The 25,971-nt window shown below is 43.2% G+C and overlaps 2 protein-coding genes across 10 annotated transcripts in view; both read right to left on the bottom strand.

Annotated features, from left to right (window-relative positions):
- Positions 1 to 10,674, bottom strand: part of GAS2L3 (growth arrest specific 2 like 3) — a 28,345-nt gene extending 17,671 nt beyond the window's left edge. Inside the window, exons 1-3 of one of the 4 annotated variants that reach the window (XM_045002232.1) lie at positions 10,584 to 10,640; positions 6,347 to 6,502; positions 1,165 to 1,212 (exon numbers count right to left, since the gene is read on the bottom strand). In XM_045002232.1, the coding sequence (XP_044858167.1) occupies positions 1,165 to 1,188 (24 nt within the window). In that variant the 5' untranslated portion in view covers positions 1,189 to 1,212; positions 6,347 to 6,502; positions 10,584 to 10,640. Of the gene's footprint in view, positions 1 to 1,164; positions 1,213 to 2,426; positions 2,558 to 6,346; positions 6,503 to 10,583 lie in introns of those variants that run through there. The other 3 variants (XM_045002230.1, XM_045002231.1, XM_045002233.1) reach the window with 3 other exon arrangements.
- A 12,221-nt stretch (positions 10,675 to 22,895) lies between these two features.
- Positions 22,896 to 25,971, bottom strand: part of NR1H4 (nuclear receptor subfamily 1 group H member 4) — a 67,349-nt gene continuing 64,273 nt past the window's right edge. For all 6 annotated transcript variants that reach the window (XM_044981981.1, XM_044982000.1, XM_044982014.1 and 3 more), the window contains one exon: positions 22,896 to 23,535. In XM_044981981.1, coding sequence (XP_044837916.1) covers positions 23,297 to 23,535 — 239 coding nt within the window. In that variant the 3' untranslated portion in view covers positions 22,896 to 23,296. The remainder of the gene's footprint in view (positions 23,536 to 25,971) is intronic.

Genomic DNA, 25,971 nt, shown 5'->3' with positions numbered 1-25,971 from the left:
TCTTTGGGACAGTTTGGGTATTGGGAAAGGGGAAGAAGCAGTGAGGAAGGACTTGACCACAGAGTAAAGCAGAAAAAAGTCTGAATAATAGGAGACAATGAGGAAAAAGGAAAAACTCAAGTTCTTCCTCTTACACCTTCTATATAGAAATCCCTCCACAGCAATATCATTGGAATGCGACCCTGTGAGATAAGGAGACAGAAGGGTAAGCTGGGAGTAATTCATCCCATGATTCCTGGCAAACTTCCACTGGGAAATTCCTTGTGGAATTTAAAGAAAGATAATTTCCTCTCTCATGGGTTTTTCTATCAGTAACATTGTTAAGGGTTAGCTTAGGGAGTCAAGGAGAGTAATGGGGATGAAGAAAAACCAAACAAAACCCCTCCCTCTTAGAGGATCTCATTCACCACACAAAATGTCATGCCCTCACCATCCCATCCCAGATAACCTAGCCCAGACACACAACTAACAGTTGATTGAGTTCATCCGTGATTAGCTAGTTCAGGTGTTCTTAGACTTTTGTACTGGTGACCCCTTTCACAAAGCAAGCCTCCGAGTGCAACCCCCCCTTATACATTAAAAACACTTTTTAATATATTTAACACCATTATAAATACTGGAGGCAAAGCAGAGTTTGGGTGGAGGTTGACAACTCCCCATGTAATAACCTCACGACCCCCTGAGGGGTCCTGACCCCCAATTTGAGAACCCCTGAGCTAGTTGGTCCCACAAGACTTTTTAACTTGTGGATGGACCAACTACATATTCTCTTATATAATTAATCACTTTGCAAAACTTGAATATTAATAGTTACACAAATAAAGTCACTAAATTTTAGGAACAATTACATTTGATTTAGTCACTTACTTTGCCTTAGAAACCTTCTTAGATAACAACACTTAAGGAGAAGTGGCATGATCTAGCAGTTGAAACAGAAAGCTAGGCTCCAGAACTACCAGTCCTGCCACTGACTCCCTGTGTGACCTAAGGCAAGTCATTTAACCTCTGTGACTAAGTTTTCCCACCTGTAAAATGGGGATGGTAAAGATCTCACAGGGATAACTGTGAGCCTTGCAGTAATTTGTCTGCAAAGTGCCCTGTGATCCTTGCATAAAAAAAGATGCATATGAAGTATCAAGCATTTTTATTATTAATGTAATTTACCTGAACTGCATGCTGCATGGTCATCTGTATTTATATGAAAGGCTTTCCCTGGACATGGGGGGGGGAGAGGAAGAGACAAAAAAAACAACCCAGCAAATTATTTTTAATGGAATCACTTCTAATTTTTACAAAAGTTAAAAAACTATTAGGTGAAAACAGTCAGATTGAATCTCTTAACAGAGTCATAATCTTGACCTGATATTTTACTACTCTACACTGTCAGAAAATAGTAAATATTACAGGACAAAATGGCAAGTTTCTTCACTACTATTTAGCTATAAATAGTATTTGATAATGGTTCACGTGCTTCCAAGAAGGTGTCAAAGCTCTCTGACTTGTAATAGCAAACTTGGAATTTTTTTCCTCTTCTACATCAGTTATCCAACATGTACCCAAAAAACCTTAACTTCAACTTAAGGTTGTTTGAGTCCATTGCTATATATCACAAGCATTATAACTGCAGAAAATCATGAGTTAAGGTTCTCTCAGTCTTTAAAGTAAAATATTTATAAAAATTAGTTTCTTCACATGCAATACAAAGGAGAAGTCAAAATTCACTCAGAAACAGACAAAAAACAAAATGTTTTTATTATTTAATATTTGAACTGTGATAGGGCCTAAGAGCCCCAATCCTGAACAAGGACCCTATTGTGATAGGTGCTGTACAAACACAGAACAAGACAGCCCCTACCCCAATGTCCTTTCCAAAGAACGCCATATCCTATAATGCATTTCATATATGGTGTAATTCTATTTCCATGTAGCAAAGTAATGAAATTAATCACACATGCTCTTAATAAAACTGAAAGGAAAAAAAATGCAGACTTTCATAGATATGATACAGAAATGTCCAACATAGTTGTTGCATAAACTCTGAAATATACATTTATCTTTTGTAATTTGTCCATCACTATGGAGTAAATACCACATGATAGGAAAAGACATCTGTCAGACATTTCTTTAAAAAAAGAAGACCTGCTTGATGACAACAGGAAAAAGTTCTAGAGAGTCACCAAACAGCCAGAGTGGGATTGAAGCACATTTGTGATGTTTTGACTGTGTGTATAAAGTCAAAGAGAAACGTAAACTTACATTTGTAACACAATTCTTTAGCTTTCTCTAAACTGTAAGTTTTACTATAGACAGAAGTATTTCCATTTCCTAAGAAGAGTTTGTGTTGTTTCTCTCCCATCTACCCTCCCCACTACCTTGACTTTTGCATTCCACCCACTACGTCTTTTAATAAACTTTACAAAACATACCTTAAGACCATGCAGTTACACCTACTATGAAATCAGCTTGTTTTCAGACAGAAGCTTTTTCTTTGTACAAAACTTGTCATGCCGATCAAGTAAAGATTTACCAAAGATGCCCTGAGTTGGTTATATCTGAACATGCAAGAGTTACATCACATTTTTATTTGCAGGAAAACAAAATAAGTAGTGGGATTGTCCTATCTCTGATGTCATTTTCCTCTCTACATATTAGAGGAAAAGGGCAGAGTACGTAGCAGGCATTATAAATGAGCATGTTATCTTCCAACAAGTTGGTCCAGGGGCATATATTTTCCTTTAGCATAAGAGATCCTTTGTCCCAAGAGAGAGCCCCAATAAGAGGCTTCATTGACTCTTTAAAAAAAAAAATATGGATGGAACAGCCAGTAGAAAAGCTGTTCTCATTAAAATAAGAAGCCCCACATAATCAAACAAGAGCCTTAACATGGCAACTGCCACTAGAAGAACAAAAGGCGGCCTAATTCACAGGGAGTGCTCAAAACATGAACACAGTAAAATAGTCACAAAGCAGCTATTACAAGAATGTTCAGCATCTGCACTTTTGGGGAAGGCCTAACAAAACTGGTCTTTTAAAAATAAACAAAGGGATTGAGGGAAATTGTGACACTTGAACTTCATGCATTTCTTTTTACATAAGTTATTTTGCCATCTTAGTTGTCAGAGGAGGGCTCCCTAAGAAGCTAAAGCTTTGCATTAACACAGTAAACATTTGAATAATCGTAGCAAGGACAATTTTTTACAATATTAAGTATCCTCAAAAGGACTCATACTAGGATTACTGACTGCTAACTTCTTTCTCAAACCATCAGTTACAGGCAGATCTGGAGTTCATACTGCTGAGGAATGTAGGTTACCACAGCCCATACAGGTACAGCAGTTATGGTAAAAGAGGGGTGTTGGCCTGTGTCAGGTGGATTGGCCCTTGGTCTAATAGAGGGAAGGTGAATGGGGGAATTGATATATATATATATATATATATATATTTTTTCTCAGATCATTAGAAATGCATATGAAGAAATGTGTGCCCATTATCGCAACTGCATGTTCAAGCCAAGGTAATTGCTTGTGTAGCTAGACATCCAACTGGTCACAGGAAATGTCAGAGTTACCATTATTGCATTCACAGGTAAAGTGTTCATTTATATGCACATACACCTTTGCTACAAATCTGAGCCTTCACCAAAAAAGTAGAGGATGCCCATATAATATATCTTCATTTAGAAACCATGGCTTCTTTTAAATTCCAGGGATCGGCAACCTTTGGCACACAGCCCACCAGGGTAAGTCCCCTGGCGGGCTGGACCGGTTTGTTTAACTGCCGCATCCACAGGTTCGGCCGACTGCGGCTCCCACTTGCCGCTCCAAGCCAATGGGGGCTGCAGGAAGTGGAGCGGGCCGAGGGATGTGCTGGCCGCTGCTTCCTGCAGCCCCCATTGGCCTGCAGCGGTGAACCGTGGCCAGTGGGAGCCGCAATCGGCCGAACCTGCGGACGTGGCAGGTAAACAAACTGCTTACCCTGGCAGGCTGCGTGCCAAAGGTTGCCGATCCCTGGTATAGCCTCTAACGGGCTGGTGGGTATGGGACCGGGTCTCAGGTGGCCAATGTGTAGAGATATGTGAGATGCTGTGGTCCACAGGAGGGTTGATTCATAACTAGTAAGTGGGATAACAGACAAGTCTTCTCCCCTCTGGGATAATGGAGTTCTTTGGAATATGAGATGGGTGAGTGTCAGAATTAAGGCTGCTGCTGGAAGCGTGTTAATTTCCAGACATACAAGTTTCTCACATTACAGTGTTCTAGTGGAGTATTTGGTTTAAAGTGTAACTGATTTTTAGTATAGGTATCAGCAGTCTTAACTATCACAAGCAGGGCTTGAAAAATCTACTCCACTGGGGCATATAGGAATCTATGGTAGGCGATTGTCATCTTCCTTTCTAAACAAGTTGCCTTCCTTTTAAAAAGGATTACGTCTCTAGTGCTGTTTTTTGTAGCAGAAGCCTTCAGAATGAGAACACTGTAACCAAGACAGTCAATAAATCTGCAAAAGTGGCTCCAGCCCTGCCACTGAAGATCAGATGATGAGTCAGCTGCCACTATGAAGAGTAAGTTGCCCTGAAGGGCTGCATCCCACCTTCACCCCCTGAAGGAGAGAGCAGCGGCAGGGCTTCATCCCCTCTCTCTCTCCAAAGCAGGGGGCACAACCATCCCAGCCCAGCATGTGTGTGGGCTCCTGCCACCACCACCCCAGGCTGAGGAACTGTGTGTGCATTGGAAGGACAGCGGATTTCTCTCACCACTCCTGCCACCCCAGCAGAGGAGTCTGTACAGAACTAATTGTTGGGGGGAGAAGCATTAATTTATTGTTGGAGGGGCCCAGCTAGGGTAATTTATTGTGGGATGCAGACCAGGCATTAATTGATTCATTAAGGGAGGCAGGAGCAGGCAATAATTGGAGGCATGGAGTTCAGCCAGGGGAGGCCAGGGTGATGGATCCAAGTGGAGGGGAGGGCACCTGAGCACACAGGAGTGCGTGTATCTCAGGAAGAGGGTATGGCTTGGGGCATACCCTCTGCACAGGCCTCAATGGCCCAGGCAATAAACACACACACACACTTTCAACATGCCCTCGTAAGGCAGTTCACTCCCTCTCCACACCCCACAGTGCCACCACCAGGTGCACAGCAGATCAAAGAAACAGGACCACAGGGATTCCAGTCAATATGAACCAAAGTATTTACTGCAAAAATGAATAAAAACTCAGGAGTGCAGCTTGGAGTTTGTCTGCGCTGTAACAGTTAGCTCGAGTAACTACACTCAAGCCAGCTACCTCAAGGAAGAGTGATTAGATAAGCAAAACTAGGAAGTGGGTATTCACCCACGAAAGCTCATGCTCCAAAATGTCTGTTAGTCTATAAGATGCCATAAGACTCTTTGCTGCTTTTACAGATCCAGACTAACACGGCTACCCCTCTGATACTAGGAGTTGTTGTAACTTGAGCTGCTTTATCCCCACTGCATTATAAACTCCAGTTAGCAGTGCTTGACCTTCAACCCACCTCTCTGTCAGGCCAGTTAGCTCAAGCTTAAAGCATCATTTAATTTGAGCTAGAGATTTTGCATGTGGACAGGAGTTTGGGGAAAACTCGAGTTATAGGTCAAGCTAATAATGCAATAAAGACAAGCCATTAGTGTATTGTTTCAAATGGCAATTAAATGAATTAAATAAGATGGGTAGTTCCTGCTCATTAGCCCCATAAATCATGATGTCGCAAAAGATGCTAAATTAGATACAAGCTATTCTGTAATGCAAGTTTATAAGTCTGGCCAAAGTTACATATGCTGTAATTAGTGACCCATAAGCAGTTCAGACATTGAGCAATACAACAAAAAAGTCAACTCAGCAGTTATTGGCATCTTAAATATAAAGGAGGTAGTCACTAATTTAGATGGAGGTGGAACCCATAGACATTTATAAACTCATTACAAAATGTTTGTACATAAGACCGTCCCTCTCTAAATACAGGTTGAAGATTTAAATATAAAGCATGCTGGGGTGGAAGATTGCAACCCCCAAGACAGTCACAAACAGATCAGTCTGAAACAGATGGAAGTTTTATATTAGTTCTGACAGTATTGTTGGAACCCACATCCCTACAAAATATCTTCATTTTTAAATAAAAACACAGCTTCTTTTCCTTCATTATGTCAATTGGTGTATACTTAATATATCCAGGATATCTTCATTATACATACTGACAATTTTGTTTTGAATGTTAGGTTCTTAAATGTATCAGAACAGATGTGACGCCTAGAGTGTGCTACTATGTATTTTACTACAGCAACTATAGGCCTCCAGTTACATCATAGGAAACAAAACTTCTGCTTACTTTCAAATTGATTTCCTTGCGGGAGGGGGCCTCAAAGGCATGGAATAGAGAAAGAACCAAAATTAGTCACCAGGGCTCAAACACCTTGCAGTGGCAAACATCTTTTCATCAGGATGTATATCGACGCTGCTCCTCAGGGAGTCCTTTTCTGGAGCCCTAAATCAGGGGTCGGCAACCTTTCAGAAGTGGTGTGCCAAGTCTTTCTTTATTCACTCTAATTTAAGGTTTCACGTGCCAGTAATACATTAACATTTTTAGAAGGTCTCTTTCTATAAGTATATAATATATAACTAACCTATTATTGTATGTAAAGTAAATAAGGTTTTTCAAATGTTTAAGAAGCTTCATTTAAAATTAAATTAAAATGCAGAGTCCCCCGGACTGGTGGCCAGGACCCAGGCAGTGTGAGTGCCACTGAAAATGAGCTTGAGTGCCGCCTTCGGCACACGTGCCATAGGTTGCCTATCCCTGCCCTAAACAATGGAGTATACAGCATTCTACAACTCGCCACTTTAATACAGAGGTGAGGCTCCTGAACTCATACAAGTCCCTGCATGACAGAGAACTCAAGGAGCATTTCCTGCTGGAACATGTCAGCTCAGCAAGCAGCACCTCTATAGCAAAGGTGTAACTGGTTCACTTGATAAGAACGGGTATAGCCTGGGGGGACCCGTGGCTACATCGCCAGAGCCAGAGCCTTTTTAACATGGTTTCAGACATGTTAGGCCTTCTCTTCCCTGCTAAAAAAAGTGTTTTTTACCTCAGGGTAACTAACGCACGTGAGCTATCCTGAGGTAAAAAACACAACACTTCAATTTTACTGTGAAGTAAACAGCTCTATAGCCCCTCCATGGACTGACCTTAGGGAGTTTACTTCACAGCAAAACTGACGTGCCTGGTCTTCACTGTCGCTCCAGCTCAGAATAGCTCATGTGCATTAGTTACCTCAAGGTAAAATACACATCTTTTTTAGCAGTGAGGAAAAGGCACCTCAACAGCACATCTCAATAGTGCTTTTCAATCATGATAAGCTAACTAACTGATAAACATCCTTTTTACCCAGCAAGGCAGGAACTGGGAGGGCAGCCCTAAAAGTCCCAGCATGTTGCTCTTTGGGTAGGCAAAGCCTGGCCATCCTGTTATATGGCTATAGTCAGGTACCAAGGAAAAGGTTTTAAAAGACCCCTGGCAGGAGCAGAAGAAATTATAATATGAAAAACCTGCCTGTGTTTTACTTTGAAAATCCTTACAGAACACTAGGATTCAGATGTATAAGCCTATGCCTTAAAGTCCAAAGGTACATAATACTTTACATTTATATAGACTGTCTGTATTCCAAAAGATGCCAACATGTTTTACTAGATAAAATGCAGCCCACCATTTTTCAGCACACTGAACAACAGGAATGGGAATTTTAGCCAAGGACATTAAAGCAAACCTCATTCCTATAAAATCAGTACTAGGATCAAGTGTCCAGGTAGAGAACATTGCACCCTGATTTTAAAGGTGTCTTCCGAAAGATCCCCATGGCACTCAGCTTACAGGATCCACTTTGGAAGGGCAGTGTTGACCCTATTGGATTTGAACTTGTGGTTCCTGGGAGCCTGATTTATTCAAGTTTGATGATTAAGACCCTGAGGTGAATACAGCTGACCTGCTCAGCAACAGTGATCATAATGTAATTAAATTTAACATCGGGGGAGGGGGAGAGAAATACCAAAGAAGTCTGCCACAATAATACTGAACTTCAAAAAAGAGGAACGACACAAAAATGAGGAAGCTAGTTAAACGGAAATTAAAAGGAACATTCACAACAGTGACATGCCTGCAAGTTGCACGGAAACTTTTTAAAAACACCACAGTAGAGGCGCAAATTAAATGTACACCCCAAATTAAAAATAGTAAGTGGAACGGAAACATGCCACCATGGCTAAGCAACAAGCTAAAAGAGGCACTTAGGGGCAGAAAGGCATCATTTAAAAACTGGAAGGCAAATGCTGCTGAGGAAAATAGAAATGAACAAACTCTGGCAAGTCAAATGTAAAAGTATAATTAAGCAGGCCAAAAAAGAATTTGAAGAGGAACTAGCAAAAAACACAAAAACTAACAGCAAATATATTTTTTTAATTACATCAGAAGCAGGAAGCAGAGGCCAAGCTGTTTGGGGAGGCACAGCTTTCCCTACCCGACCTGCCATACAGTTTTGCATCCCCAATGTGGCCCTCGGGCCAAAAAGTTTGCCCACCTCTGCTCTAAGCCAATGTGAGAGAGCTCTCCTATCAACTTAATTATTCCAGCAGAGCCAGGAGCTCTCCCACTGACATAGTGCTGTCCACACTGGCACTTAGGTCAGTGTAACTTGTGTCACTCAGGGGGGTGGCTTATTCACACCCCTGAGCAACACAGCTTAAATCAGTATAAATTGTGTACACAGCCTAAATGAAATCTTTGCATCAGTCGTCACTCCAGAGGATGTGAAGGAGATTCCCACACATAAGCCATTCTTTTTAAAAGACAAATCTGAGGAACTGTCCCAGATTGAGCTATTGATAGAGGATGTTTTGAAACAAATTGATAAATTAAACAATAGTAATAAGTCACAAGGACCAGATGGTATTCACCTAAGAGTTCTAAAAGAACTCAAATATGAAATTGCAACAATACTAACTATGGTATGGAACCTACCACTTAAATCAGCCTCTGTACCAGATGACTGAATGATAGCTAATGTAATGCCATTTTTTTTAAAAAAAGGTTCCAGAGGTGAACCTAGCAATTACAGGCTGGTAAGTCTAACTTCAGAACCAGGCAGACTGGTTGAAACAAAATTATCAGACACATAGATGAACATGATATGTTGGGGAAGAGACAACATGGCTTTTGTAAAGAGAGACCATCCCTCATAAATCTATTAGAATTCTTTGAGGAGGTCAACGAACATATGGGCAAGAGTGATCCAGCGGATATAGTGTACTTGGACTTTCAGAAAGACTTTGACAAAGTCCCTCACCAAAGGCTTTTAAGCAAAATAAGCAGCCATGGGACAAGAGGGAAGGTCCTTGCATGGCTCAGTAGCTAATTAAAAAAGGAAACAAAGAGTAAGAATGATCAGTTTTCACAATGGAGAGAGTTAAATAGTAGGGTCCCCAAGGATCTGTGCTGGGTCCAATACTGTTCAACATATTTATAAATTATCTGGGAAAAGGGGTGAACCATGAGGTAGCAAAGTGTGTCGAGGGTTCAAAATTACTCAAGATGGTTAAGTCCAAAACAGACTATGAAGAGTTACAAAGAGATCTCACAAAACTGGATGATTGGGCAACAAAATGGCAGATGAAATTCAGTGTTGATAAATCCAAAGTAATTCACGTTGGAAAACAATCTCAACTATATATATAAAATGATAGGGTCTATATTAGTTATTACCACTCAAGAAAGAGCTCGGAGTCATTGTGGATAGTTCTCTGAAAACATTTGCTCAATGTGCAGCAGTGGTCAAAAAATTAGGAAAGGGATAGAAAATAAAAGACAGTAAATATCATCATGTCACTACATAAATCCATGGTATGCCGACATCTAGAATACTGAATACAGTCCTGGTCTCCCCATCTCAAAAAAGATAGATTAGAATTGACAAAAGTACAGAGAAGGGCAACAAAAATGACTAGGGGTATGGAACAGCTTCCATATGAGGAGAAATTAAAAAGACTGTTACTGTTCATCTTAGAAAAGAGATAACAAAGGGTGGATATAAGTCTATAAAAACATGAATTTTGTGGATAAAGTGAACAGGCAGCAGCTTTAAAATGAACAAAAGGAAGTACTACTTCTTTACACAAGGCACAGTCAAACTGTGGAACTCATTGCCAGGGGATATCCTGAAGGCAAAAAGTAAAAGTGGATTCAAAAAAGAATTAGGTAAGTTCATGGAGATCCATCAATGATTATTATCCAAGATATTCAGGGACGCAAACCCATGCTCTTGGGTGTCCTTAAGCCTCTGATTGCCAGAGGTTGGCTCACTGAAAAAACAGCCCTGTTCTACTTCATTCCCAATGGATTATCAGGCCCCAGCCACTGTCGGAAGACAGAATACTGGGCTAGATGGGCCATTGGTCTGAGGCAATATGGCCGTTTTTATGATCTGGCAAAGTGATCTGCCTTCACTGGCCCTCAGATCCAAATGTAGTCCCATTAAAGGCAATACAAATACACATTATTTAAGTTTCATAGTTACGTGATGTGGTGCTGTCATTTCATTCTGAGTTCTATAGTTGTATATACTTTCAGAGAGATTGGTGTTTTATAAACTGTCCTCCAGCACAAACCTACAAAATACAAAGATGTTAATAAAAAAAATTGTAATTTTAAACATTCAAAAAAAAATCAAGAAATTGAAAAGTTTCTATGGTAATTTTCTCTTACCGCAAACTGAGATTTATGCTAGATACAGCATATAAACTGAAAAAATATTTCTCACATATATAAACATATAATGGTTATGCTGTTTAATATGCACCTTAATATATAATATGCTTAAAATAGGCAAGTTACAGTTAAAATGATTCCCCTAGCTTTTCCTTTGCCTGACTTTCAAGTACTTAATATTGATTAGTAACAACCGCAGTTAGCTCAAAAGTGCACTTTATCTTCTGTAGCTCTTTACATTGTACTTCAAGATGCGTAGATCTCTTTCCACTGCTAGAGGGAGGAGCAAAGATCTCTAGCAACAGGAACTGTGGGGTGTATTGATCAAATCAAGAACACTTAAAGACTTTGGGTTGGAACAGGTTCCAAATCACATTATCTCCAAATCTGGATGATAATGATCATCATCGTTAGCAGCAATTTATTCGGAAGGTTAGTTTCATTTTCAAAGCCAGTTAGATTCCTCCTGGAAAGAGGAGACCTGATCAATGAGAACTGTCACAAAATCCAGCTGCTGTGGCAGTTTGACTGCAGGGCAGATGTCAGACAGTGCTCACAGATTGTGTATTGCACTGCAACTCACACCCCAAGAGCATCCTTCATGCTTTTTTTGTGCCGCACTAAAATAAATTATCCCCCACCATTCACGCCCCAGAAGGGGAGACGCTTGCACACACACAGCTTTACAAATTCGCCGAGTGCAGTCCCCTCCCTCACCCCCAGCCTTTCCCCCCAAGTGAGCGTGTAGGGGCTACAGCTGATCTCCCGGCTGCTCCTAGAGACACCCCGCGGGTGACACGGCGTAGGGCCGAGGATACAGCGTGGTTCCCGTGTGCCGAGCTGGGGTGAAGTACTCACAGGCAGGGGCTGCAGAACTCACGCTCCCCCGGTGCGGCTGCCTGGCACGCTGCGGACACAGGCAGAGCCCTCCCAGCCGCCGCATCCCGCGGCTCCCGGCCCTGATTCATTCGCCTCCGCCCGCCCGCACCGTTCGAAAGGCCCAATCAGGCGGAGCGAGGAGGAGCCTGGCGAGCCGGGCCCGACGCCCTGGGTGTCGGCCAGGAGCCAGCCCGGCCTCAGCCTCTGCGGGGCCTTCTAGGCGCAGACTCAAACCCCAGCCGCTCCCTGGCCCAGGGCGGCTGCAACAGCATCACCTGACAGCCCTTGTGCTGCTGCTGCTGCCTCCCAGTCCCCGGGCTAGGCTCTGTCCGGGGAGAGTGAGAGGGAGGCTGTCTCTGCAGGCTGTCCCCATGGGAGGGGCAGGGTCAGTGGCCCATGCACCCTGCTCGTCTGCAGCCCCCGGACGTGTTGCAGAGTCCTCCCCGTGCTGCAGAATTGTGCTTCGTGGGGTGTGATTATAGCCTTCCTTATTATGAGAGCCCTCGGGGAACCGTGCAGTGCTGGCTGCCTGAGTCTGCAGACACCAGAAACAATAGCGCCCACTCCCAAAAGGTGTGTTGCCCCCATCTAGCTGTAGCTGCAGTAACTTTTATATCTGGTTATGCAATTTGCAGTGTCAACTTGTGTCAAACAGATAGTTAAGGGTTAATGTCTCGTTTACCTGTAAAGGGTTAAGCTCAGTAAACCTGGCTGACACCTGACCAGAGGACCAATAAGGGGACAAGATACTTTCAGATCTTGGTGGAGGGAAGGCTTTTGTTTGTGCTCTTTGTTTGGGGGTTGTTCGCTCTTGGGACTAAGAGGGACCAGACATCAATCCAGGCTCTCCAAATCTTTCTGAATCAGTCTTTCATGTTTCAAACTTGTAAGTAATAGCCAGGCAAGGCGTGTTAGTCATATTTTTGTTTTCTCAACTTGTAAATGTTCCTTTTTGCTGAGAGGATTTTATCTCTGTTTGCTGTAACTTTGAACCTAAGGCTAGAGGGGTATCCTCTGGGCTATAGGAATCTGATTACCCTGTAAAGTATTTTCCATCCTGATTTTACAGAGATAATTTTTACCATTCTTTCTTTAATTAAAAGCTTTCTTTTTAAGAACCTGATTGATTTTTTCCTTGTGTTAAGATCCAAGGGGATTGGATCTGGACTCACCAGGAATTGGTGGGGAAAGGGAGGGAGAATGGTTAAATTCTCCTTGTGTTAAGACCCAAGGGGTTGGATCGGTGTTCACCAGGAACTTGGTGAAAAAGCCTCTCAAGGCTGCCCAGGGAGGGGAAGGTTTTGGGGGGACAGAAAGTGATCCAGACACTGAAATTTCTGGATGGTGGCAGTGTTACCAGATCTAAGCTAGTAATTAAGCTTAGAAGTGTCCATGCAGGTCCCCACATCTGTACCCTAAAGTTCAGAGTAGGGGAGGAACCTTGACAACTTGATTAGTAACCGTTTCAAGCTGATCGTTTTAACGTGCAGCTCACTTTTCCAAGCCAACAGTTGTCTTCTACACTTACCCGAGTGCCAGAGTCCCAACCCAGTCACCCCACCCACCTTCTGCTTCCCTCTGCCAACTTTGCAGTGCACTCTGCAATGTTCAGCATGACAAAAATTAAAAATGTAAAGACAGCATAAAATAATTTAATGTAATAGTGAGACAGGCATACTGTAGTGAGTGTATTACTCATTTTCACATGTGCTACAAACCCGAGTTTTTGAATTTTGCTGAAGCTGCAGGAGAGTCAACTGCTCTGGAGTGCCAAAGAATACTGGGGTCTTGCTGCAAAGTTTAGGTCACAGTTACTGTGGAGTACATGTGGCCCTACGTACAGTCTCTTTCCACCATTAGGGTGGGCAAGAAATTGCTGTGTGCTGTGCAAACTCTAGCCCAGGGGTAGGCAACCTATGGCACGTGTGCCGAAGGCGGCACACAAGCTAATTTTCAGTGGCACTCACATTGCCCGGGTCCTGGCCACCGGTCCGGGGGGCTCTGCATTTTAATTTAATTTTAAATGAGGCTTCTTAAGCATTTTAAAAACCTTATTTACTTTACATACAACAATAGTTTAGTTATATATTATAGACTTATAGAAAGAGACCTTCTAAAAATGTTAAAATGTATTACCGGCACGCGAAACCTTAAATTAGAGTGAATAAATGAAGACATGGCACACCACTTCTGAAAGGTTGCCGACCCCTACTCTAGCCACTATAAAATGGGGGAGGAGAAGGGTCATTTTGCTGTGGGTTTTACTTTGTTTACCCAAAAACATCATTTTCTAGCCTTGTCTGTTATAACTGGTCAGAGAAGAGAATTAAATAATAGTACTTAATAAATATTAGTGTATGCCCATTAGATGGTATTAGTCTTTTATTAGATGGAAATGGTAAAATTGTCCATAATCAGAAAAAGTAGAAGTGTTAAATAGGTACTGTATTTGGGACAACTCCAAATGATGTAGTCATATCATATGATGATGATGATCACAATGAAACACTTCCTATTCCAACAGTAACTCAGAAAGATGTTAGCAGGAACTAAAATTAGACATTTTTAAATGAACACGTCCTGATAATTTGCTTCCAAGAGCTCACTGGACTGTTAATGTTGATTTTCAATAAATCTTGGAACACGGAGGAAGTTCTTGAAGACTGAAGGAAAGTTAATGTGGTGCCAATATTTTAAAAGGGTAAACAGGATGACTTGGGTAATTATAGGCCTGACATCAATGTTGGGTAAAATAATAGAACAGCTCATCCAGGACTCAGTTAATAAAGAATTATTATTATATTGTTATAAGTAATGACAATCAACATTATGGAAAATGGATCCTGTCAAAAAAACTTGATAATTTTTTTATGAAATTACAAACTTTGTTGACAAAGGTAATAATGTCGATGTAATATACTTAGATTTCCATAAGGTGTTTGACTTGGTACTGCACGATATTTTGATTAAAAAACTAAAACAATAAAAAATTAACATGGCACACATTAAATGGATTAAAAACTGGCCAACAGGTTGTGACGGAGCGATTCTGGCGGGACCCAACTGAGAGTGCCAAATCAGGACCAATTGCTTAAACTGGGCAGTCACAGCCCTAGGCTGGGGTTTTTCCACCTCTAAGGCAAACCAAACCAGCCAGACAAAAAGGACTTTGGTCTCACCCCACTGGCTAACCACAAGTCACACAAGCAATTTCCTTAGACACTCCAGTCTCCCAGCATCACCACCAGTGCATTCGTCCTGGGGATGAATGGTTATGAAAACCAACACCCCAATAAAAGAAAAAGGTTCTCTCGATCCCAAAGGACCAAGCCCCAGACCCAGGTCAATATACACATCAGATCTTACCCACAAATCACGCTGTTGCCAATCCTTTAGAATCTAAAATCTAAAGGTTTATTTACAAAGGGAAAAAGGTAGAGATGAGAGGTAGAATTGGTTAAATGGAATCAATTACATACAGTAATGGCAAAGTTCTTAGTTCAGGCTTGCAGCAGTAATGGAGTAAACTGCAGGTTCAAATTAAGTCTCTGGAATACACCCCCCGCTGGGATGGGTCATTCAGTCCCTTGTGTAGCGCTTCAGTTTGTAGCAAAGTCCCTCCAGAGGTCAGAAGTAGGATTGAAGACAAGATGGAGATGATGCATCAGCCTTATATAGACTTTTCCAGGTGTAAGAATCTCTTTGTTCTCACTGTGGAAAATCACAGCAAAATGGAGTCTGCAGTCACATGGACAAGTCTCTGCATACCTTGCTGAGTCACAAGGCATGTCTGCCTTCTCTCCATGGGTCAATTGTGCAGCTGATGGTCCTTAATGGGCCATCAAGCAGGCTAAGCAGAGCTAACACCAGCTTGTCTGGGAGGCTTCCCCCAGAAGCACAGCACAAACTTGAAATACAGCATAGAGCCAACATTCATAACTTCAACTAAAAATGATACAGACATACAGACAGCATAATTATAACCAGCAACCCATAACCTGGTCTTAGACACCTTAGATGACCCCCTTTATCTAAGATTTGGTGCCACTGCAGGACATTGGTTGCAACCCATGTTCTATATGGTCCCAATTTATATCAATAACGTCACACAGGTCTCAACATGTAATTATACAGAGAGAATCACCATGACATGACAACCCCATGACACAGGCCATTACAATCTGATATTATACAGGGAGATGCCACGACATGTCAACACCATGACGCAGGCCATTACCATCTGATCCCACTGAGGGTTACTAAAAGAAACTGCACCATCTGCTCAAGAAACTCCCTGAAGAAGCACAAATCTACACAGACACACCCTTAGAGCCCAGACCAGGGGTATTCTATTTGCTACCCAAGATTCATAGATTTGGGAATCCTGGATGTCAGGAACGGTATCCCCGATAATGTCACGGCAAACCTGGTGGCTGAAGTTTGTGACTTTGTCCTCACCCACAACTATTTCACATTTGGGGATAATTTATACCTTCAAGTCAGCGGCACTGCTATGGGTACCCACATGACTCCACAGTATACCAACATTTTTATGGCTAACTTAGAACAACGCTTCCTCAGCTCTCATCCCCTAGCGCCCCTACTCTACTTGCACTACATTGGTGACATCATCATCATCTGGACCATGGGAAGGAGGCCCTTGAGGAATTTCATCAGGATTTCAACAATTTCCACCCCACCATCAACCTCAGCCTGGACAAGTCAACACAAGAGATCCACTTCCTGGACACTACAGTGCAAATAAATGATGGTCACATAAATACCACCCTATACCAGAAACATACTGACTGCTATACTTACCTACATGTCTCCAGCTTTCATCCAGACCACATCACACAATCCATTGTCTACAGCCAAGCTCTAAGATACAACTGCATTTGCTCCAATCCCTCAGACAGAGACAAACACCTACAGGATCTCTGTCAAGCATTCTTATAACTACAGTACCCACCTCCTGAAGTGAAGAAACAGACTGACAGAGCAAGAAGGGTACCCAGAAGTCACCCAGTACAGGACAGGCCCAACAAAGAAAGTAACAGAATGCCACTAGCCGTCACCTACAGCCCCCGGCTAAAACCTCTCCAGCGCATCATCAAGGATCTACAACCTATCCTGAAGGATGATCCCTCACTCTCACAGACTTTGGGAGACAGGCCAGTCCTCACTTACAGACAGCCCCCCAACCAAATACTCACCAGCAACTACACACCACACAACAAAAACACTAATCCAGGAACAAACCCCATTGCCAACTCTGTCCGCATAGCTATTCAAGGGACACCATCATAGGACCTAACCACATCAGCCACACCATCAGGGGCTCGTTCACCTGCACATCTACCAATGTGATATATGCCATTATGTGCCAGCAATGCCCCACTGCCATGTACATTGACCAAACCGGACAGTCTCTACACAAAAGAATAAATGGACACAAATCAGACATCAAGAATTCTAACATTCAAAAACTAGTAGGAGAGCACTTCAATCTCCCTGGACACTCAATAACAGACTTAAAAATGGCAATTCTTCAACAAAAAAACTTCAAACTCAGATTCCAACGAGAAACTGCAGAACTGGAATTAATTTACAAACTGGACATCATCAAATTAGGCCTGAATAAAGACTGGAAGTGGCTGGGTCACTACAAAAAGTAATTTACCTCTGTTGATACTCATACCTTCTCGTCAACTGTTGGGAATGGGCAACGTCCACCTTGATTGCATTGGCCTCGTTAGCACTACAAAAGTAATTTTCCCTCTGTTGATATTCACCCCTTCTTGTCAACAGTTGAGAATAGGCCACTTCCACCTTGATTGAATTAGCACTGACACCCGCACCCGCTTGGTAAGGCAACTCCCATCTTTTCATGTGCTGTAATATGCATACTGTCAGGGCCGGCTCTAGACCCCAGCGCGCCAAGCGCGCGCTTGGGGCGGCGTGCCGCCGGGAGGGCGGCAGGCGGCTGCAGTGGACCTCCCGCAGGCATGTCTGCGAAGGGTTCACTGGTCCCGCGGCTCGGGTGGACCTCCCGCAGACGTGCCTGCGGATGCTCCCCCAAAGCCGCGGGACCAGCAGACCCTCCGCAGGCACGTCTGCAGGAGGTCCACCCGAGCCGCAGGACCGGTGACTGCCAGAGCGCCTCCCGCGGCGTGCCGCCCTGCTTGGGGCGACGCAATTCCTAGAGCCACCCCTGCGTACTGTATTTTTCACTCCATGCAACAGATGAAGTGGGTTTTAGCCCACGAAAGCTTATGCCCAAATAAATTTGTTAGTCTCTAAGGTGCCACAAGGACTCCTCATTGTTTTTGCTGATAGACTAATATGGCTACCACTCTGAAACATGACACAGGTGTGTTCTAGTGGTGTCAGGCAAGGATCAGTTCTTGACACTACACAGTTGAGCATTTTTATCAATCACTTGGAAGAAAACATAAAATGATCACTAATAAAGTTTGCAAATGACACAAAGATTGGGAGCATGGTAAACAGGCCCTCCGAAAGGGGGCCAAAGAGGGCAATTGCCCAGGAGCCTGGATGACTCCGCAGTTCCCATTGGCTGGGAACTGCAGCCAATGGGAGCTGCGGAAGCGATGCCTGTGGGCAGCAGCGTTCGGTGACCCCATAGGCCCCTGCCTAGGAGCTGCTGCAGCCAGAGGGGTGTACCGGTTGCTTTCGGGAGCCACACAAGGTAAGCGCCGACCCCCTGCCCCCCCCGCTGCACCGCAGCCCCCTGCCCCAACCTAAAGCCCACACCCTGCACCCAAACTCCCTCCCAGAGCCTGCATCCCCAGTTGGCAACCCTACTGAGCAGGCATGTGGAAGCCCTGGCCATGCTGAAAAAGTGCACCCAGCAGCGCAGCCGGTAGCTTGCTGGGCACCAGCCAGCGCAGACTCAGCACCGCCCAAATGTCAGGTGGACCGCGTCGGCGCGGCTTGTACGTGCGTGAGGGCCCACTGACTGTTCTGCCCTGGGGCCCGGAATTACTGTCAACGGGCCTGGTGGTAAATAATGGGAGAGGGCAGGTCACTAATACAGAGCTATCTGGATTACTAGTTAAACTGGGTACAACCAAACTGTGTGTTTTAATATGGCTAAATGTAAATGTATCCCTCTAGGAACAAAGATTGTAGCCATACTTACAGGATGGGGGACTCTGTCCTGGAAAGCAGTGACTGTGAAGAAGATTTGGGGTGCAGAGCTGACAGCTTGTGACCACCAGGTAATAATCTCGTGACCCCCAGTTTGAAAAGCCCTGCTTTAGTTCAAATAGGGTGACCAGATGTCCCGATTTTATAGGGACAGTCCCGATTTTTGGGTCTTTTTCTTATATAGACTCCTATTACACCCCACCCCCTGTCCTGATTTTTCACATTTGCTGTCTGGTCACCCTAAGTTCAAAGAGGAATTCAGTGTCATTCCATGGCCTGTGTTATGCCCAGGTCAAACTAGATGATCATGATGGTCTCTTGTGACCCTAAAAGCCCTTCAGTGCCCACTGGCAGAGGGCCCACTATAGTGTAACTCATATCAGGCCTGACACATTCACTACCCACAACACACTATTGTCATAATATATATCTAAAAGGTGGCTTTCTTGTAAGGTGTTTTATGTAAACTGGTGACATGCTGGCACCGAATGTCATTGCATGAGATATATATGGGTGGGGTACAAAGAGTTGTATGTGTGTTCTGGAAATTTGTTCTTAAAATGTGTTTGGGAGACAGTGCAGACATTGAGCCTGCCATAGTCATAGGAATGTGGACTCCCCTGCCTGACTGGCTTGATTACAGGCAGAGGACAATGAAAATACATATACATATCAGGTAAACGAAGCAATCAAGCTAATGAGCAACTGAGGAAGGAGCTTAGCGAGCTCACCAGAGTTGAGCATTGCATCCCAAGAAGCCTTTAGTGGACTCTGGGTAATATATAAGGGGATCAAAAAGACATTTTACTGACCCAGGACTAGGGGACGTAGGGTACCACTATCTCTGAGCCAATCCCCTACTCTGGAGGTATAGTTGTCTGAATGCTGGTAACTTGATATAAATGAAAAACTGTACAGGCAAAAGATTGTAACTTGCTAAAATTAAGTTTTAATCACCAGAGGGCGTTTTGTTTATAACCTGTCTCTTTTTTTCTTGTTTAGTATCACTTAAATCTCTGGTCTTTAATAATAAACGTATTCTTGGTTTATGACAAACCCATCTAAACACTGTGTATTAAAGTGAAGTGTAAGTCTTCAGCTCGCTAGTCTAACAGGGTGGTCTGTGCTCTGTCTCCTTAGAAGCAGCTAATTTAATAATTTCTGGCAGAGTCACAGTAAGAGGGTCTGGACACTGCAAGGAGATGTCTCTGGGAAACTTGGGAACTGGGGTTCACTGATTGTTACCTCAAGGCAAGGTTTATACTGGCAGAGTCTTAAGGAGTTTGCTGGCAAGGCAGACAGGCTGACACAGCAGCAAAGCTGCTGAGCCAATGTGGTAATATAATGACTTAAAGTTTTGGGTATGCAGTGCTGAGCAGGATGTCACAGCCTTATAATCTAAGAATCAAATTATGTTTGAAAGCAACTCTTGTTCCCTAGAGTAATAGCAATTGATTTTGTCATATGTTCTCCAAGCAGGATACCAACTACACGATGGGGAAACACCTGTCTAGTCAAATATTTATATTTCAGAAGACTTCCCTTTACACTCTGTCATGGTGAAAAGCAATTAGAGGCTGTGTCTACACTACAATATTTCTTCCTCTTTCACCAGTGCATTATTACCAGTGCAGTGCCTCTCCAGAGGTAGCAAAGGTGGGAGTGCTAGCATAAACAGGGCACAGCTGTTTTCACCAGCCTGTTCTAACCCTGCTCAGAGCAGATCTAGATACTTCCACTGTCATAAATACTACACCCTCCATTTGTACGACTTATGGAGCAACAAAAGTGACTGTGCAAAGGTGGAGATTTTAAGAAAACATTTAGGTTCCAATCCTGAAAATATGTATTAGCAAAGTCCTGTTGAAGTCAATGGGACTATTCACATATATAAAGTTAAGCGCATGTATATTTTTGTGGGATGGAAGCTTTAGTGTAGACAAGGCAATATTAGCCATTAGTGAGAAAGTGGCTAAAAACATAAAAGAAAAAAAAGCACGCCAGCATAATGGGTAATAGGGAAAGGAGTGGGCAGGACCAAGAAGAGGATATGTTTGTATTGTTACTACAAAACATCTCTGACAAAAGACCACTTCAAAAAGTTATAAATTATCTGTATCAGTAGGAATCCTGTTTTAGATTAGGATAATAATGTTGTTCTGCCACAACTTTAGTGTTGCCAACTCTCATGATTTTATCACAGTATTTAGTGTTTTTTGTTATAACGTATGTTATCTGAATCTGTGAAACTTTCAGCTTTTATTTTTTTAAAAAGGTATCCAGCCCTCATGATTGTGGACAAAAACTTGAAAATGTGAACCCTAAGGGGGCAAAGACCATAATATAAATACCACTCCCCCCTAAAAAACCCTCCTTTGTTAAAATCTCATTTTTAAACTAATTTCATAATTTTGAGGTCCTGGCTCATTATTTTTGACTGCTTCGGATTATCAGAATTGCAACTTCTACAATCAAATGTTTAGTCAAAGCAATTAGAGAGGAACTGGCAAGACCTAATAATAATAATATAACAATAGTTTACCTGTGTTACTAACAATATGTTATTAATAGTTTCTTAACATATTTTTAAAAGTTTTAGTAAAAATTCTCTTTTTAATCAAAAATTCGCACCAAAAATTGTCAGTATTTACTGTTTTTAACCATCATTTTTCATGTATCATTTTCCATTTTAAAAACTTTTTTTTTAAAGAAATAGATTTTGAAAATTATTTCAAAAATACAAAACAATTTTTTGAAAGAACATGCTAGAACAGTAGTTTTCAAACCATGGGTCGCAACCCAGTAGTGGAATGTAAGGCACTGAGGTCGTGGCAGCTGGTCAGTACCGCCGACCGGGCTGTTAAAAGTCCCATCGGCGGTGCTGCCCAGCTAAGACAGGCTAGACCCTATCTGTTCTTACACTGGGCTGCGCCCCAGAAGCGGCCAGCAGCAGGTCCGGCCCCTAGGCGGAGGGGTCATGGAGCTCCGCACACTGCCCCCTCCCCAAGCACCAGCTTTGCACACCCACTGGCCGGTTCCTGGCCAATGGGAGCGGGTGTGGGGGGGTGCCTGCGAGCGAGAGCTGTGCAGAGTCACTTACGTGGCTCCGCCTAGGGGTCGGCTCTGCTGCTGGCTGCTTCCGGGGTGCAGCGCGGTCCACAGTGCCAAGACAGGCAGGAACCCTGCCCTAGCATCCCTGCTGCGCCGCTGACTGTGAGCCGCCCGAGGTAAGCCCGTGCCCCAACCCTGTGCCCCAGCCCTGAGCCCCCCCAAACCCAGAGCCTCTTCCTGCACCCCACACCCCTCATCCTCGGCCCCAGCCCAGAGCCTGCACCCCCATAAATCTAATTTATATTAGATTTTATAACAATTATGTACCTGACAATGTGAGGTCTAGATCCTGCAATATGATAACCTCTGCCTGCATGGAGCCCTATTGATATTAACAAGGCTCTGCATGGGCACAGGAATCATCCCATAAACACCACATTGCAGGATCAGGGCTTAAATTTGAGGCCTAAACTATTTAAAGTGAACAATTTTAAATCTACTCAGTTAAAAAAATTAAAATTAGTTTCTGTTACTACACTACCCCATAAGCCCTACCTTGGCAATTTTTATGGTTTTCTAATTGCATTTTCATATTTTAAAAAGGGTTTTCTTTCCCCTGTTTGCTTTATAGAGTCCCCATAAATTTAGTGGTACATTTATTGTATTAGTTTTAAGAATGATACCTGCTTTTAAGACATCAATAGTGAAATTTAGCTCAGAGCTGCTGATCACAGATAGCTATTTCTGTTATGTAACCTATTGTAAACCAGGATAGTCTATGGTGGAATTCCACAAAATACACAATGTTATCTTAGTTTTACTTGTGAATATTGATAATGCAAACAGACCAAGAAGTTACATATTTATGGCATGCAAGAAATAGTTGGATAGTCTGTTTTGAGGCTCTTTCCATGTGCTAGAGCCAACTGGTTGTCCACCCATTTGAGCAAATAAGAGCTTGGACATCTCAAATTAACACATTTCATGGTTAAAAGATAAAATTATGTTGCGGCATAAATAATTTCCATTGGTTTATTACAGTAAATATTTGAACAATGTCCTTTAATACAAAAGGTCAAGCATAATAGTACTGTGATGAACAAATATTATGAAAACCCGCATCACACATTTTAAAAGAAATAACTGAAAAATATAATCATTCATTTCAGAAGGAACTAATAGGGTATCTCAGTGATGCTGAAGATTATCTTTTTGATCTGAAAGTATAAATACAGGGAAAGTTGTTCTATATTCACATGTGAAAGGCTGATAGTTACATAACATTCAGTACATAATGAACAAAGTTTCTGTATGAAATCCTTTGTGTGTTTTCTGTAAAAAAGAAATAAAGAAAAGTTAAAGAAATAACTGTTGAGTAGTTCTATGAAAATAAATGCTTTGGTCTTTTAAAAATATTTATCACTGCACATCCCAGATTTCACAGAGAAGAGGGGTAAATTTATGATCATTCACTCTCCATGACATCAGCATCTCTGCATGATGATGGTTAAATGTCCGTAATTCTGTAAGACGGCCCAGAAGACATGCAAAATGTTGAGGGTTATCAGTGTGGTAAAGCTTGCAGAGTTTTTGTAGAACTTCAAGCAGTGGTTCTTGAAGTCTTTCCACAGACTCTCTATCCTTTATGTATTGTCGATCTGGTTTGTTTTGAAAAGAATAAGGACAAATAATTAGTAAATATGCATTTTTGTAGATTGCAAACACTTCTCTGAATCTCTTATGAGAAATGGATGGACTGCAGTCTGGAGTATGTACAGTAATATTAAACCTTTTCACCCTAGCATAGAGCAAGAGTCAAATCTACCAAAAAGAATGTTTAAAGGCAAGAGGAAACATAAGGGTCTCAGGACTTGTCTATATGATGCATTAGTGCTCATCAGCGGGGGTGTGAATTCTAGTATGCACCAATGTGCCATGCACTAATTGTCCCTGTGGATCCTAAAGTTCATCAGTGTGCATCGTGAATTAGAATTTACACCCCAGCTGGTGCACATTAATGCACTATGTAGACAAGCCCTAGTGTTGCAATTATGGTTGAGACTGCTTTTTTAAATACATACTCCCTTCTTGCAACCAATCATAACTAGCAAAAACCTAATTTTCAGGCAGAAACTTCTCATGCCAGTGCTTGGTCTTCTGAGGACAATAACTTGGCCTCTCTTTAGTTTGCTTCTTTTGATTACAGGAAAATACACACACAAATGAAATAATAAAACAAAGCTGATCCTTCATCTTTTACTCATTTAGTATGAAATACATGCCCGGACAGAAGACCAGCACAATACTCTTAGCAAGGGTGGTCAACATTTTTCCATCAAAACTGTTTTTCTAGCTAAAATTGGATTTTTAACTAAACAATCTTTTTTGTGAAAAGTTTCTGCTGTCTATGGATCATTTTAACTTCAAACACTAAATGCTTTTTATTAGAAAACGTTGTCACCATACCTCTGAGGCATTGTAATTCAAGTGCCTTGTGCCCCCATTCTTCTCTATGGGCTAGGCCCCCCCACCTGACTACATCTCCCATGATGCACTGTAACCAGGAACTCTAAGGATGCATTTGTGATAACTCACCAAAGGGGAAGAAGTCATGTATCAGGAGAGATGTAGGCCAGCCAGGGAGACTGACCCATAGACGAGAACGAGGGCATGAATTATGGTAGCATTTACAAATCAAGATTTTTGGTTTTCAGCTGAAAGCTTTTGGTCAACATTTGTTGGTTTTCATTTTTTTCTTTTTCATCTAATTTTTTTGGGGGGGGGGGGAGACTCTGAGGCTAGCTCCCCATCCCACCTTTTCCACCCGCAGGCCCATCCACACTCCACCCCAGGCCCTGCCCCCATTCAGCCCCAAGCCCTGCCCCCTCCCCAGCAGGGTCCCCTTCCCACTCACCATGGGCATCCCTCCTCTCCTTCCCCCTCCTCCCCAATGCTCGCCTGATCACCAGTCCCTCCTTCCTTCCCACTCCCCCCCCGCCGTTCCCTCCTCCCCTCTCCCTCACTCAGCCCTCTCCCTGCTCGCCGCGTGCGACCCTCCTCTGCTTCCCCCCTCTTCCCTGCTCGGCTTCCCCTGCCACTGCTCACTGGTCCCCCCTCCCACTCGCTGCACGCGTCCCTCCTCCTCTCCCCTCCCTGCTTGGCCCACTAGCGGTTGCCGTGTCCCTCCTCTGTGGGAGGAGGGGCCGGTGAGCGGCGGCAGGTAAGCAGGGAGGGGGCTGCATGGGGAGGAGAGGAGTAACCGGCAAGTGGCAGTGGGGACCTCCAGAGAGGGGGGTGGAGAGTGCTGGAGAGGAGCAGCCAGGTGGAGAACGCCAAGCTTTTATATGTGCCATGCGGATTCCCAGGCGGCTGAAGAGGCAGTATCTGCTACTCAGCTTCCGAGTTCATCAGTAATCTCCCTGAGGAGTCCAAGGGACCAGGGAAGCAGAGTAGCACATACCGCCTCCTCAATCACTCGGGAACCTGCATGGCGCATAATAATCAAAAACTTCCTGCGGAAGCCCATTCCCAGCAGGGAGGGAAAGAGGTGGGGCCACCACAGCCCAGGCATCTGTGTCAGCAGTGGCTGTGCCAAGGGAGGCTTAGCCTCTCCTGGCTTGTTATACCCGCTGATCCATGGGCACCAATAAGAACTGTACTTAGAGCTTGGTTTTTGCCATATTGCACGTTGGAATGGGAGTGACTGCCAAATTAAGTGAATAAGCAATTGGTCCCTATTCCAGCCATTTTATGACCTCTAGGCCTTGTCCCAGAATTCTCCTGTACCACTCCTGTGATGGAAGGCCTTTGGTGCCATAAAGCTTCTTTGTATGTTTTGGTGAAAGCTGGAATAGGAACTAGTAGTAATAATAGTAAATATATTGTGATAAGACTGAAAGGCCTCAATTGGGATTGGGGCACCATTGCACTGGTGCTATATAAACATAGAAAAGAGAAAATCCTGGTCCTGATGGGGCTTACAACATAAAAAACTGCTACTTTCCCTCCCCCTGCTTCTGCCTGCAGGTGTTCGACCATGTACTTATGATATGCCAGCCAGAGTTTGTTCTTCAAGCAGGGCTGGTGCTACCATT

Source organism: Mauremys mutica, chromosome 1 (genome assembly GCF_020497125.1).
Source record: "Mauremys mutica isolate MM-2020 ecotype Southern chromosome 1, ASM2049712v1, whole genome shotgun sequence".
Classification (NCBI taxonomy): Eukaryota; Metazoa; Chordata; order Testudines; family Geoemydidae; genus Mauremys; species Mauremys mutica.
The sequence above is the reverse complement of the archived record's forward strand: the minus strand, read 5'-3'. Positions and strand labels throughout refer to the sequence as shown.